The sequence below is a fragment of the Talpa europaea genome (assembly GCF_964194135.1).
Source record: "Talpa europaea genome assembly, chromosome: 10".
NCBI classification, from domain to species: domain Eukaryota; kingdom Metazoa; phylum Chordata; class Mammalia; order Eulipotyphla; family Talpidae; genus Talpa; species Talpa europaea.
This window is the reverse complement of record NC_140077.1, coordinates 106334922-106350576: the sequence shown is the minus strand read 5'-3', so window position 1 is coordinate 106350576 and position 15655 is coordinate 106334922. Positions and strand designations below refer to the sequence as shown.

General features: G+C 38.3%; 1 protein-coding gene across 4 annotated transcripts in view; it reads left to right on the top strand.

Moving 5' to 3' along the window:
* DCLK2 (doublecortin like kinase 2) overlaps nt 1-15655 on the top strand; it is a gene marked incomplete at both ends in the record, with an annotated part of 123886 nt that overhangs the window by 67231 nt on the left and 41000 nt on the right. For 2 of the 4 annotated variants that reach the window (XM_084244752.1, XM_084244751.1), the window contains 4 exons: nt 3910-4012; nt 8246-8347; nt 9195-9245; nt 14102-14196. In XM_084244752.1, the coding sequence (XP_084100878.1) occupies nt 3910-4012; nt 8246-8347; nt 9195-9245; nt 14102-14196 (351 nt within the window). The remainder of the gene's footprint in view (nt 1-3909; nt 4013-8245; nt 8348-9194; nt 9246-14101; nt 14197-15655) is intronic. The other 2 variants (XM_084244754.1, XM_084244753.1) reach the window with 1 other exon arrangement.

Below are 15655 nucleotides of genomic sequence, written 5' to 3'. Positions count from 1 at the left end.
GACTGTGGACTACTTTTCCCTTTTTTATGCCTGGCATAAGTAGACATTTGATGCTAGAGTCTCAGCCTTCGTCTTATTAGCTTGTTCGTAACATTGATCCAATCGATTGCTTCTTCCTCAAAGTGCCTCAAAGCATTTTGGTTCCCAGCATAGTACAAAGTCTCCTTTCTTTCCTCCCTTGCCTGCTCCTTGGTCGTTTTACCCAGTTTTGCTTCTTCCTGGCCTTATGGTGTTGCTGTGCATTCACTACTGTAGCCCATCTCAGCTTTTTAAATACTGCCTATCTGCTGGTGAATAGCAAATTTCCATCTCCATTCCAAATCTCTCCCTTGAAATTCAGATATTTGTGGGTCCAGCTCTCCACCTGGGTGTTTAATAGGCATTTCACAGTCAATGTTCCAAATCTGAAATCATGAGCTTCCTCTCCACCACTGAACTTGTCTGTTATCTTACATTGTTCCCTGTCAGTCTTAATGGCAATTCCGCCCTCTAAGTGGCTCAAGATAAAAACCTTGAGTCTTCATAACCTTCTGTCTTCCGTCATATTCCGATATCCCAGGAGTGGTATGACCCTCTTACTCCCTCCACTCCTAACACCTTTGCACAAGCCATTTTCATCTCTTGCCTGATGTAGCAATACCTTCCAACTGTGCTGCTCTTTATCTTGCCCTTTACAGTGCATTGTGAACACAGTGTGATCCTGCTAAAATATAATTATATTGGGGCAGTCCTCTGCTCAAATGGTTTCCCATCTTATTCAGAGTAAAGCCAAGGTGCTTAGCAAAGGGATAAAAGGCCCTGTTCCACCTGCCCTACCTCCTCTTCTCTTTCTTTTTAAACATTGACATGTAATTAACATACATCATCTTAGTTTCAGATGTACAGCGTAATAATTCAATATTTGTATACATTGTGAAATGATCATCACAATAAGCATACCATTCTTTTTGAATTTGTAATACCATATTATTATTGTCCCCATGTTGTGTACATTGCATTTTCTTGACTTGTTTTGTAACTGGAAGTTTGTACCTCATGATCACATTTACCCATTTTGTCTACCCCCTCAACCCTTCCTTCCTCTGATAACCACCAATCTATTTTCTGTCTCCGTGATTTTAATTTTAATTTGTTTTGCTTTTTTAGATTCCAATATAAGTGAATCATATGGTATTCATTTCTCTGTTTTAGATTTATTTCACTTGGCATAATACCCTTAGTACCCATCCATGTTGTCATAAATGGCAAGATTTCATTCTTTTTCGCAGCTGTGTAGTACTTCATTTCATATAGTATAATGTGTTTCTCAGCAGTGGACCACATGTACAGTTGTGGTTCCAGTAGACCATACCATATAGCCTAGTGTAGGAGACTGTACTGTATAGGTTTGTATAATTACCCTTTATGATGTTTGCACAATGGTGAAATTGCCTAATATATTTCTTGGAATGTATGCCCATTGTTAAGTGATGCATAACTATATATACACCACACCTTAATCTATTCATTTATTACTAGGCCTTAGGTTGTTTCCATATCTTGGCTATTGTAAGTAATGCTACAGTGAATATGCATAACTCTTTCCAAATCAGTGTTTTCATTTGTCTTTTCCCCTTACTTTTCTATTTCCTCCCCTTCTATGACTCTTCCTCCTCTTTACTATATTTCTTGTGTACATGTCAAGGCTGATCTCTCCACAGGGCTTCCGCATATTTTGTTCTCTGTGCATACAACACTTTCCCCACACATAGTCACGTGCCTTGTTCCCTGGCCTTTTTTAATATTTTGGTCAAATGCCACCTTCACAGTGAATCTTCCACTGAGTACTCTGCATTCTGCTGCCTTTATCTTTTTCCATAGCACATACACCTTTAAAATTTACTTTTGCATTTTTGTTGTGCTTCCTTTCATATTGCTTAATGAAGCCGAGGATTTTTGTCTCTTTTTCTTTTTTTCAGTTGCTGTAACATTGGTTTACAACACTTTCAGGAGTATAGCTTCACACCTTGATCAATGTAAATAACACACTACACCCTCCACCAAAGATCCATTTACCATCCACCAACCTGCAACTGATCCCCTCTACTTGTCCCACCCACTTTCCCACACTCTTCCCCTGTGATAACCACCATTTTGCTATCAAAATCTAAGGCTTGTTTTATTTTGTTTCTCTACTAAAATAGTGCCTGACACATGATAAATGCTCACTACAAATATATTGGCTGAATGGTGACAGGAGTTATTTAATATTTTGTTAGATATATCAGTGTCCTGAGTACAACTGTATAGAATGAAATTAGTAAAAAAACATGTTTATCTTATTTGTATCATTTATTTATTTGACAACTATCATTTCTTAAGAGTAATGATGACATGAGGTAAATCTGAACCTAACTGAAAATTACATCGCGTGGATAAATACCTAGGAGAGGTGTTTCTCAGGCATACATCAATAGTATTTCCATTATGAGGTGAAGGAATCTCCATCCTGTGTTCCATAGGGGCTGCACCAATTTATATTCTTGGCAACAGAGAATGAGAGTCCCTTACCAACATCTTGTTTCTGGTCTTTCTGATATAAGCAATTCTCGCAGGTGTGTGGTTATGTCTTACTATGGTTTTAATTTGCACCAGAATGCATATATTAAAACCCTAACCCTCAGTGTGATGGTATTAGGAAGTGGGACCCTTGGGAAGTAATTCCAATGACATGAGGTCATGAGAATGAGCCCCATTTAGTGCCCTTGTAAGCAGAGAGAGGAGAGAGGTTGTTTCCTCACTCTCCCAGGTGAGGACCCCTGAAGAGAACCCTCACCTGAACCCAACCACATGGCACCCTGATCTCGGGCTTTGAGCCTTCAGCACCATAAGGCATAAATTTCTGTTGTGTAAGCCACCCAGTATGTGGTAAATTGCTATAGCAGTCCAGAGTGTCCAAAATGCTTCTGAAAAGACTTTGACACTGTGAGCTGAGCTGAGTTACAGTGAATTGCAGAAGCCACATCTTGTTTGGTGAGGATTGGCAGAAATTTCTTAAAACTTTATTATTGGGAAAGGAGTACTTTAAAAAGAAATATCATACAGCCCAGGAAAATAAGTAAGTGGAACCTAGCTGCACCCCAAGTCCGGGAAGGCAGGTCTTGTCACTACTGCAGTGAATGGCTAAATGTGCTCCCTGGCATGGATTCAGGTTCTGTGGATCTGAAACTAATACATTATGGGGACCCTTTTCGAAAAAAAAAGAATATGAATTTAAGACTGCTCATTTAGATATAGCATCTTGGAAAGGCCTGAAACTTAAGCTTTGTTAGCCTCATAGCAAATTTCCTCTCTTAAATGATGATGATGATGATGATGATGATGATGATGATGGAGGTGAACTTAACACACTGAGGACTGAGATGCCTCCCGCCATGCCAGAGGTAGAGAGCCGCACCCTAGGTCTCACAGCTGGGAAGTGTGTTGCCAGGGGAGTAGGAAGGGTAGAATAGAACTCTATACTGACACTGGAGACCTCTGTGCTCCCCAGCTTTGCTTCCCATTGATTGGGGAAAGTAGAAAACATTACTTAAGCATGAATGTATGTCCTTGACTCTACCTGTAAAGAAGTAATCCATGCACTTCTCATTCCATTGTTTTGAGGTCCAGAGAAAGTGAGTGCAAGTGATTTCCAAAGAGGAAAGTGCTTGGAAATGTGTGATATATTTTTTGGCGGGGGAGATGATAGCCTTTATTTTTTATATTAATTTTTTTTATTTTTTACATCATTGTTCATTATGGAAATGTGCTATTAACAGCTTTTTCCTTTCTAACTCAGTATTATAGGTGAGAGGCTTGAAAATGTATTTGATTTGTTGATTATTTCACACCTAATGTTTCTAATTTCTTGAATGTGATTTTTGTTTTTAGGTTACTTGTCTGCAAGACTTTTTTGGTGATGATGATGTTTTTATTGCATGTGGACCTGAAAAATTCCGTTATGCCCAAGATGACTTTGTCCTGGATCACAGTGGTAAGGCAGTTCATTGACCATATAGCAACCCTGAGGTGGAGGCTTGGGATTTAGTCCTTGGTGCCTGATGAGTGGTCTGGCATGTTGGAGAAAGAGGGCTTAGCAGTACTCTTTGAACTAATGAAAGTAGAGAATAAAATGGAAGTTTTTGCCTAGTTCTAAAAAGCAAACAAAAAGCTTAATTGACATAGCTTTCATTTTTTAGAATTTGGTTCTGTCTCTTTTTACTACATTTTTTTGCTGCTGAAGTGGATTTCCTGCCCTCTTTCGAATGATGACTATGCCACCTTTAATATATGGATAGCACTGAATCTGAAACAGCAGTATATTTTTCATATACATAAAGGGATAATAACTAAATTTTAATAGTGGTTATTTCAGGTTTCCTTGCCTCATTGTTTTGTTTGCAACTTTTTAAAAACAATAAAATGCATTGTTTATATATTCAGAAAAAAAAAAAACATTTTCATGGGTGGGATAAGAGAAGCCCTTTCTCCTGATTGTAACCTATATAGAGAGTTTTCAACTATTTAGCAATATCAGTAATTTCAAATGTTTGTCCTGTGGATTTTTTTTTCATCTTGTCTTGAATTAATTGAATTAATTTTAAACCTATTGTGGTAACAGTCATTATTTTGGTCGATAGTAGTCAGTTTCATCCAATAAATGAGGTAAAATCATACAGACATTATTTTTCACAAGGACAGGGATGTTAGTGATAAAAGTCTCACGCCTCGGATTTGTGAATAGGAAAGTTGAGTGTTCAAGTGAGCCCAGCAGTAGACCCTGTCCAGATGCAGTGATTCTGATAGCCCAGAATTAGAGATACACATTACCAGGCCCCTTAAACTTTTAAAATTCAAGATGATACATTCTGTGGCACCAAACTTCTTGTGTGATTCTTTCAAATTACACTCAGTCACTTGTTTTGGGCTGATTTCTCTACTTTATGCTTGAAGCTCATTTACCTTTTTTCTTTTTCACTGCTGTCAGATTTCTTTGTTGTTTTCTGTTCTATCTTGCTTTGAACTGGTAATATCTGGAAAATCCTTAAAGAATTGCAGATAATTCCATTTTGTATTACCTATGTTAAGGCTCTCTGCCCTCCTCATGGGTGGTTAAGTTTGAAGCATGCATTTACACATTATATTTTATATCTTTCTTGACTTTAGCTTAACTTCATTTCTTAATATTTCTGTGATGTATTAGTTATTTTGAAAGCAGAAACACTGAAACTGTGTTCTAAACTATAATGTTAAGTTGGACAACAATGACAAAACATTCATTGAGCACTTACTACACTACATATGTGCCAGGCATCAGACCCAGTGCTGCACCTGTATGTTGTGAATTTACAAAATCTAGTTGGGTCATTTTTAGTTTTTTGTTATTATTGACCATTAATGGACTCCAATAGACAGAAGTAGATGAAAGATGCTGATGTCTTCTCTCTCAATCATTATTTACTTAACCTTCTGCAAACTGAGAGATAATAATAGTGACTTTTGGGGCCTCTCCGGTGGTGCAGCAGGTCGAGCGCTGCGCTGTGAAGGTGTCCGCAGCCTCTGCAGCGCAGATTCGATTCCTGGCCAGCCAGGGAGAAACCTGCACGGTGGCAGACCTCTCCTGCCTCACCCCCTGCTCCGCTCAACAGTGTCTTTGGTCCGTCTGCCTGTTCTGTTCCCGCTCTGTCTCTGGTGAATTCTCTCACCCTCTGTACTCCAGCTCCTATATAAATAAATAAATAAAATAATAGTGCCTTTTCCTAAAATTCTGTAAGGGTCAAATCAGTTAACACATGTAAAGTTGTTAGAAGGGTGCCTGTTACATAGTATATGCTAATGCTATTGTTGTTGACATTATTATACCACCATCAGCTATAAAATTTTATGATAAAAGCAAGTTTCAGACCTAATTCGGCCACAGGTACTGTTGTAGAGCAACCCCGATACAAAACGGGGTGCCTGACTGTGAATCTGTTATAGGACAGGGAGAGGGGCAGCCCAAACCCCGCAAGCCTGCCTATTCTAAATGGGTTCTGCCATCCGCCGCATCAACACAAAACATAGGAGACTTTAATGGGAAGGAACTTTAATAAAACTAGGAAACAATACAGGTAAGGCAAAGAGTCTAGTTTCTAAGTGAAGCACCCAAAGTTACCCGTCCCCTCATGGGTAAAAGTCCATCCAAATGGGATTGGCCCAGAGCAAGGCCCCACAGCCTGCCACAAGTCTAAAGCATCTTCCAGTGGGGACCCACAGCAAAGGGTCAGAAACAACCAGACAAGCCCAGAAGGAAAAGAGCAAAATCAACATCAAGATAAAAGCTGCCATTGTCACCTCCCCACGGGTCTCACCCACATCTGTGTCACCCAGTCCACAACCAAAAGACAAGCGCAGTTTCTGCCCATGTCTCTAGGCTCCATGCGCCTCCTCCAGGTCTCCTGGCTCCATCCTGCTTCCTTCCTCAGTCTCTTCTGCAGCTTCTCCTCTTCCTGCTCAGCTCCACCCTCCCTTGGGTGGGGCAGGGAACCTCCCCCTTTCCTGGGGACCACCCTGTTACAGGTCCTCACCCGCGCGCTTAAAAGGACTTATCAATGCTCTACTGCAGGCACACGTGAAAGGTTAATAAAAGGTTTATTTACAAGGGAAGGGGAAATGAGGAAATGTATAGCTCAGGGAGAAAAGTGGGAGACAAACTTTAAATGAGTCCTACCCTATCCGCCGATCAGGAATCCCAAAATGGCGCTCTCACAGTTGGCCGCCAGCCAGGAGCGGTGAAGCCAGGAGCCGTGAAGCCAGGAGGCGAGCGATCGCGAGCCAGAGAGCCCAAGGCCAAAGGGTTTGGTTTTTATACCCAACCTGGCTACCCAACTCCACCCTCAGGTCCCAGCCACCCTCCCTTGGTGGTGATGGGATTTGTCTTTCCCAATGTCTTGATGGCTTTAGTCTGGAGTGGGGGTGGGGTCCACAAAGCCTGTATGGGATTAACTCAGGACATTATTTCCCCCTAACAGTACATCTATCAGGAGGTAAAGATTTTTAAAAATCAGTTTTTTAACTTCTAGCTTTGACATTCCTTATCTGTGCTTACAGGCTTCTTGACAATATCTTGCATAAAGATCTATTCAAAATTCATTAAATTCAGGTCAACTAGTCTTAGGTAACAAAACCCTACATTAGGAGTTGGAGGCAGGGCTGGCTCAGATTCCTAAACCTAAGGCATAGGTCTGAAGTTCTGGTTATTAGCTCTCTAGATTTATACATCCTTCCTCATGAAGAGTGGCAGTGCCTTTAATATGTTTGTAACTAATCCACATGCCACTGTTTTCAACAATGGAATACTTTCCAACATTCATAATGTTAATTAACTAAACTGAAGTTGCAGCAGTCCCTTCTGAGTGAGGTTTTGATTAGAGCCTTTCAAATGCTAACTAGCTTCCCCTGGTGTCTATTTCCCTGATTAGTGCACTTCACATGTTAATTTATTGCCCTTGGGGTATAGATGAAAACCAACCCACATTTGAATTTTCCTGTATAAATTGAAGTATTTTAACATAAATTACAGACAATGTGCTACCTAATTTAATCCTTACAACAAGTTTATGATGCAGATTTCACTCAACCCAATTTCATAGGGGGAAAAAATAACTGAGACTTAGAACCTCACCAAGGTCCCCCAGGTAACAAAGTCAAATCCATGATTCATCCAAAATCTGCAGGACTCCAAAACTCAGGCTCTTAATTATTCAAATTAGAAGTGATTATTTTAGCTGTAATTAGTTCTGGTACTCTAAATGCTGTTTTAGTTGGTACCTTACGGAAAGACTAGAGCTAACTGCTTAAAGCTGGAAAGATGAAAAAATAAGACAGGAAGATGAAGAGTAAGTTTGAATTCCATACTCTCTCACACTAAGATTATCAGTTTGGAAAGAATACAATTGTATAGCCTGTCCCTGTTGGTGCAACTAGCTAAAGTCGCACTGTTTAGCCAGTGGTGTGTGTGCATCCAGTCAGGACATTGGGGTTCCATTTTCACTGAGAATGTCACCTGGAACAATGAACAAGGTGATGCATAAGATGGGTAACCTCAGTTGTTCTTCTGGGATGGTTACTTTGTCTATGATAGCTCTTTAACAATAATAGAAAAAACATCAGGTAACAAATGGTGCCAGGCAGTAACTTTCTTTGGCTTGCATTAAAACCAGACCTATTTAACGCACTTTCTTTCTAGAATGCCGTGTCTTGAAGTCATCTTATTCCCGCTCCTCAACTGTTAAATATTCTGGATCCAAAAGCCCTGGAACCTCTCGACGCAGCAAATCACCAGCTTCAGGTAAATTAAGAGAAAAGAAAAGAATGGTTACTAGTGCACATCTTTCTCAGCTTTTTATAGTTATTATGAACGAGGAGTTGTTTTCATATGCAGCCAGATTCCAAAACAACATATAGATGACATGGTTTTTAAAAACAAAAATTTAAGTCTCTTTCTCCAGGTTTGTCTCCTAAGAAACTTGCTTGTTTTGTTCTGACACATTTTCTCAAGAAGTTTTATTATTTAGATTCCTTCCCTGGTATTTACATAGAAGTATTTCATACTCTATTATCTGTTTTCTTCTCTAATTGGTTGAAAACACGTACCCAACACAGAAATGTAGTTAGCTGATAAGTTTCCACAGGCTTTTCCTTCATCAAGCAATTTAATAGTCACCGTAGTAACTATTGTTGGAAAATAGTAATGTATTTAAGAGTCAGACGTAGTTGTAATTCAGTTTCTTGCAGATCCTAAGCCTATAGGTTTGTCATAATTTTGACATTTCAAGAATTAAAAGTATGCATATCTTGACCATGCTGATTCTACTAGGTTTGTTTATAATAATTATAAAAAATTTGCTGATCCAATTTCCCAATAAGAGAAAGATGGTGAAAAACTGTGATTTTAATTTTGGGAAATGTAGACCCTAGATACCAGTTGTATCAGTTGAAAACTGTCCCAAGTATCAAACTTTTTATAAAAGACTGAGTGTTTTGGATATTACACTTTGCAGTTCCCCTGCAGAACCTGCTCCACTTTCTTTAGGTCAGGTGGTTTTACCCTTCTTTTTGTATACACGTCTAGCTAGATCTGCTGAATAACCACTGTCCTTACTATCTCCTCCTCTGTATATACTGAATGAGTACAGTAAAGAGGGCTGGCCTCTACTCCAGTGCCTATTCTACAGCCAAATCCCCAGGTGAGCCATGGTTATTATGGCTTTGTCGCTCTGCTGGGCTTTTGTTTTTGTCTTTTGCCTCATTTCTGTTTCCTTTTGCTCCATTTCCATGACTGTATCTGGCTTGTACCAGTGTAACTCTGTGTGAAGTGCTTCCCAGTGCATAGGCCGCTATATTAGAAAGCCGGTCACCATCAGAAGATCAAGCGCCATCCGTGTTACCACAGTCCAAGAAGGCACGTCACCTCCAGGGGTCTATCTCTAGTCAATTTAGGAAAATTCTCTATTTTGGGAAATGATCTGTTCTTGAAAAAGGTGGTTATGAATATGAAATGGCCATAGGAACAATTATATTCTTCTATTCTCTCCTGCCTCCTCAAACCTGGAGTTAATAGACTCAACAGCCACTCTACAAACACTGAGACTGAGTATTTTTAACTGAAATTATGTCTGCTATTACTTACTTCGAATCAAACTCTGCTTTCTGTGTCTCAAACACTGCAATAGCTAATGGAACATGGAATTTACATAAATACACTGAACTAAGCTTACCAGATTGTAGATAAAGATTTTGTCAGGTTCTTAGCTTTTGATATGCTAGGTTTGCAAGTACTTATTATATCATAAAATAATTAAAGATAGACAGTACTTTGAAAGAGTTTATGTAGGTCAAGTTCAGATGGGATGATGATTAGAAGACTCTTACCTAAAATTCATTGTAATGAATCCAATTTTGTTTCCCCAAGGTCTAAAGAGGAAAACTAACTTACTGAACTAGAAACATGTTCACAGCTGCATCTGTCTTGCACCTATTTCATAACATAATCTAAAATATGTATAAATATTTTTAAAAAGCTTGAATTTGGAATGCTTAGCAGTTGGTTCTAGAAAATCTTAGAACGCCAGAACCCGAAATTTTAACTGAGTTTTTGTCTGAGTTTGGGTAAATAGTAAATGCATTATACTCATCAGAGGGTCAATGGCTTCTTCACAAGAAACGAACCCAAAAGCGTGTTCAGCTTATGCTGCAGTTAATAAAAGTGAGGCCTGAGTCAGTTGCTGGGATTTACCTGTGATTCTGAAGAAAGTTGCTGTTTTCATACCAGGTTCTCTTCCCACTCTCCAATGCCAGGAAGGAGAAGTTTTGTATTATTAAACGTCACAGTACTTAGAAATATATCTTGCTTTTACAGACTACTTTAGCTGTGCTGAAAATTCAGAAAATTCTGGGGAAAAATTGAAATTTTAGAGTAAGCTAGTAACTTTGTAAACATAATAATGTACTTTTTAAATCTTGGCACAGAATACTGCTGGGCATGGAGTCTGGTTGACTGCATGCCTCAGCAACTCTCAGTAACTCTCTCAGCTGAATACTGTGCAAGAAACATATAGAAATCAATTTGGATAACATAGTTAACATACTTTGAGTCTTAAGCTAGAAATCCAAAGCAAGATTTTTTTGTGAGTCTTTCATATACCACCAAATGTGTGTGTGTGTGTGTGTGTGTAAACTTATATATATATTCAGAGCAAACAAAAATCCCAAATTTATTTCTTACTTACAGTTGAGGGGGAAGAGTGGGTAAAAGCTTTGTTTGAGAGAGAACATGGGGGCGAGAGGGGTAGTCAGTGAAGGAGTAGGAACATTGTGATGTTGTTGGTAGCTGCACATCTCCCTGTTGGCAGCTGTGTGAGGGGAGAGGGCACAGTGCCCACTCTCAAAGGTCTCACCCTCCAAAGCTTAAGGTGAAGTGTGCAAATAAATGATACTGAGACTCAGTAGAGAACTTTTTTTAACCCCCAAATGTTTTATTTTGTTTGGTTTTTGGATAGACCCTGTTTCATCCTCAAACCATCCCTCCCGCATGTCTCTGCATCCATTCAAAGGATCCAGCAATTCCACTCCTAGGTATTTACCCAAATGACACAGAAACAGTAATTCCAAAGGGCACCTGCACCCCTATGTTTATAGCAGCACTATTTACAATAGCTAAGCTATGGAAGCAACCCAAATGCCCAAATTAGATGACTGGATCAAGAAGATGTGGTACATATACATAATGGAATATTACTCAACAATCAAAAAAGATAAACACATGCAGTTTGCAGCAACATGAATGGAGCTAGAAGGGATCATGCTCAGCGAAATAAGTCAAAAAGAAAAAGAAAAACACCGGATGGTCTCACTCATAGCAGGAATTTAGAAAACCTAAATAAGAGACCAGGAAAAAGACTAATCAATGCAAAGTAAAAATCAAAATCAACAAGCAACTATAAACCAGAGACACTACGGGGGCAGGGGTGGGGTAGGGGGGAGGGAGAGGAAGGGAGAGGAAGGACTAGAGTCAAAATAAGGGGGGAGGGTGCAATTGTATGGGGAATATAACCAAAATGAAAATGCATACGTTGTGCAAAGATGAAAAAAAGATGTAAGAATTATATAAAATAAAATATTTAAATAAAAAAAAAAAACAAAGGAACATCAGTAGCCCGGGAGATGGGGAGCTGCTCTGTGGCATCCTGAGAGATGTAGCCCCCATAAGTGATTGGTTGTAAGCATGGGGGCAAAACTAGATGTTCACCTAGAAAAACTAGCAGGAGATTTTTTTTCCCCTAGTTATTCTATTGGTCCACTCTACCCGAACACCAGATATTGAAATAATAATCAATCGTACTTCAAGAAAGCAAAATACCCCAACCACCCTAAAATTGTGGGGGTCGTATTATGTAGCATTTTTAGTTATCACTGTTGTGGGGTTGACTGGGAACCCCTCTTCTTAGCTACTGGAGAATTTAAAAGATGCTACTTGTAGGTCATACAATATCTCTAGAAGAAAGAAAGAACCATTTACAGGCAATACTGTGGCTTGTAATATAACCCAGGCTCAGAAAAATGTCAATTTTTCAATAAAAACATGCATTTAACTTTTTCAAAGTCAGGCCTTAGAAAAATATATACACTTTTGCGATTACTGAACTGTTTTCATAATAATAAAACAACCTTAATTCTCAATCTGTGCCACCATGTTTACAGATTGGCTCAGTGAGCTTCTAGCCTAGAGAGGACATTTTTAAAGAACCTTCCAAATGCTGTGGGCTACATGTGACTTAGTATCTTTATAACAGTTATTTAGGGGTAAATATGGCCACGTAGTTACTGACACCAGTTAAATTTCTAGTTGTGAGTTTTGCTAAGAAACTATGTTGAGGGAGGGGTTAGGTATGTTTATAGGTAGTTTAGTCAATTAGATCATCATTTGTAGGAGTCCTTATTCTATTACTGCTCCAAGAAAGCCTTTGTTATCAACATGGTGTCTATTAACAGTACTCAGAAACTGGAGTAGAAAACTGGTAATCTCTTATAGATAGCTCTGTGCAATGAAGAAAAAATGGAACAAAATCCAGTCTCTGCTCACAGCAAGTTGATTAGTTTATTGCCCATAATAATCTCTTATGTGAATTCCTATCCCAGCTCTCTTTAAAGAAAAATTTTTAAAGCAATAACATTAATTGAAATTTAATTGAGAAATAATTGGTCCTTTTTTGTACTCTTCAAAGCCGCTCATTAATCATACAATTATCTAAATATCCACAAGCATTTGTTAAGAAAATCTAGATAACTGATAATTACTTTAGAGTAGTGTTGAATTAGAAAAATTAAAGGTGGTAATTTAAAAATAACTGGGAAAAGTGTTTACTGACTTTTTTAAATGAGCAAATACTATAAACAAATGTGACTTCATGAACCCAGATGTCCCTATTAATGATGGCTTATCTAGTCATAATACTTGATCCAGGACATCTGCCTTCATCAAAGACTGGCGATTATTTAGAATAATAGTTGTCTGTTCCTTGTGTTGTAAAAAATTTTTAAAAAGCAGGTGGACTTTGTTTTTCTTTCCATAGAGTTGAATGGCAGTTTTCATCTACTTTAGACAAAAGCATTGAGGAAAAGGGCTTACCAGTATTTCTTGGAAGATTGAAAATCAATCTTACCAATACTAGATGTTAACTATCATCTTCGTGAAATTACAGCAGAAATAGAACCAGGTGATAAAAGTAGGAATGATCATGAATCACACTGAAGTATCTGACCAGCATTCTTCATATAAAATCTGCAAAGTAACCTTCCTGAACAGCCACAGCTCTCCTCTTCTTTCATAGGCTTGAAACTGAGCTTTTGACCTAAGTCAAAAGTTCGATCAGAAATAGATGTAAATGTGGAGGGGAATGTATTAAAGTCACCAAGATTTGCTAAGTAATGGAGAAGTAAAAGAAAGAAAATAGAAGGAATTAGAAATAACTAATCAAAATAAAAAGAAAGTTGAAGAGTGTATTTTTAGACTTTCAAACAAATAAATGAATATTACAAGGAAGTGACCAGTAAGTTCCCCCTTCCATAAAGAACATACTTAGTAAATATGTTTTGGGTTGTGCTAGTGTTGATTTGGGAGAGCCCTAAGAAATTCTTAGTTATTCAGATTAGTATCTACCAAGACAGTAGATGTTGACAGTTACAGAACAACCTTCTAGTAAACCATTGCAAATGCAATAGCCATTCATTCCTCTACCCTTGCGCACAGGCACGCTATCTGAACAAGTTCTTGTGGTACATTTCTAATCCCATAATGCTCTATATATTTGTTTATGTCACTGTTAAAAACTGATTTAAAATGTCTATTTTCACACCTTATTTGTTTGATACTGTGTCTGTAATACAGTAAGATACATTATTTTTGCTTTTTGCTGATTTCCCATCTGCTTTGAGCTTTAAATGAATTGAAGCTTCATTGCAGCTGTATTGCGCATGTGCTGTCTTTACATGGTCTGGTTATTTTGGGTTTTAATGAACTTGGTCTTCCTTGTCTCCCGGTCAGTTAATGGAACCCCAAGCAGCCAGCTTTCTACTCCTAAATCTACGAAATCCTCCAGTTCTTCTCCAACTAGCCCAGGAAGTTTCAGAGGATTAAAGGTATGAAATACAAAGTGTGGCAAGTTTAGGTAATTTTATTATTTTGAGTTGCATCCAGGCATGCTTCATTTTATTGCAATCTGCACTTACTGTGCATCTTACAAATGGAAGGTTTGGGGGCCTCCCTGGTGGCACAGGGGTTAAAACTCAGTGCTATCAAGCTATTGCCAGCTACTACAGCACGAGTTCGATCCCTGGCCAGGGAGCTACCCACATGGCGCAGCAGATGCTGCTCCCTTCAGCAGTGTATTTCAGTAGATGCTCCTGTTCTGCTCCCCACTCTGTCTCTGATGAATCCTCTCAACCTCCTTGAGCCTCTGGCCTACACCGCAGCTCTTGTATGCATAAATAAATTAAATCTTTTTAAGAATTAACAAGTTAAAGGTTTGTGGCAACTCTGTCAAGCAAGTTTATTGGTGCCATTTTGTTCAACAGCTCTCATGATGGTTAATGTTGTTTTTTAGCAGTAAGGTATTTTGAAATTAAGAGAGCCTCCATCAAGGACTGGCACTGATTTAGAATAATAGTTGTCTGTTCTTTGTGTTGCAAATTTTTTTAAAAAGCAGGTGGACTTTGTTTTTCTTTCCATGGAGTTGAATGGCAATTTTCATCTACGTTAGACAAAAGTGTTGAGGAAAAAGGGGTTACCAGTATTTCTTGGATGATTAAAAAACAGTTATACCAATTATACCAAATTAAGGCGTGTGTGTTGTTTTGAAAATAAATGATATTATTGCACACTTAATAGGCTATAGTATAGCATAAATGTAACTTTTACATGCACTGGGAAACCAAAAAGTTTTTCGACTCACTTTATTGCAGTGTTTGCTTGATTGCGGTGGGCTGGAACCAATATGCAATATCACTGAGATGGTTTAGAAGTTTAATTTGTTACTACTAGGTGTAGTAACAAATCGTAAAGTGAGGAATTTAGGGCTGATGACCTGGCTTTGAATTCTGTGTCTGGTTTCATTTTGTAGTTTAGGCCAACTCCCTTAGCTCTTCTGATCAGAAGTGTTTCCATCTCTTTAATGGGGATGAAAGGTTGTGGTTAGGGTTAAACACAATGTAATATAGTAAGTAGTTTTCATATTATTAAAATTATTTACAGTGGCAAAGCCATTTTTAACATTTCTCAAAATGTTAAAAATAGATCTACCATATAACCCAGCAATTCACTCCTAAATATCTACCCAAAGGATTAAAAAAAAAAAAACAACACTAATTCAAAAGATATATAGGCTATGTTCATTGCAGCACTATTTACAATAGCCAAGTTATGAAATTAACCTAAGTCTCCAAGAAGAGATGGGTGGATAAACAACGTATGGTATACACACAAAGGAATACTACACACCTATAAAAATAGATGAAATTTGGTCATTTGCAACAACCTGGAATGAACTGGAGGGAATTAGGCTAAGCAAAATAAGTCAGAAGGAGAAGAACAAATACTGGA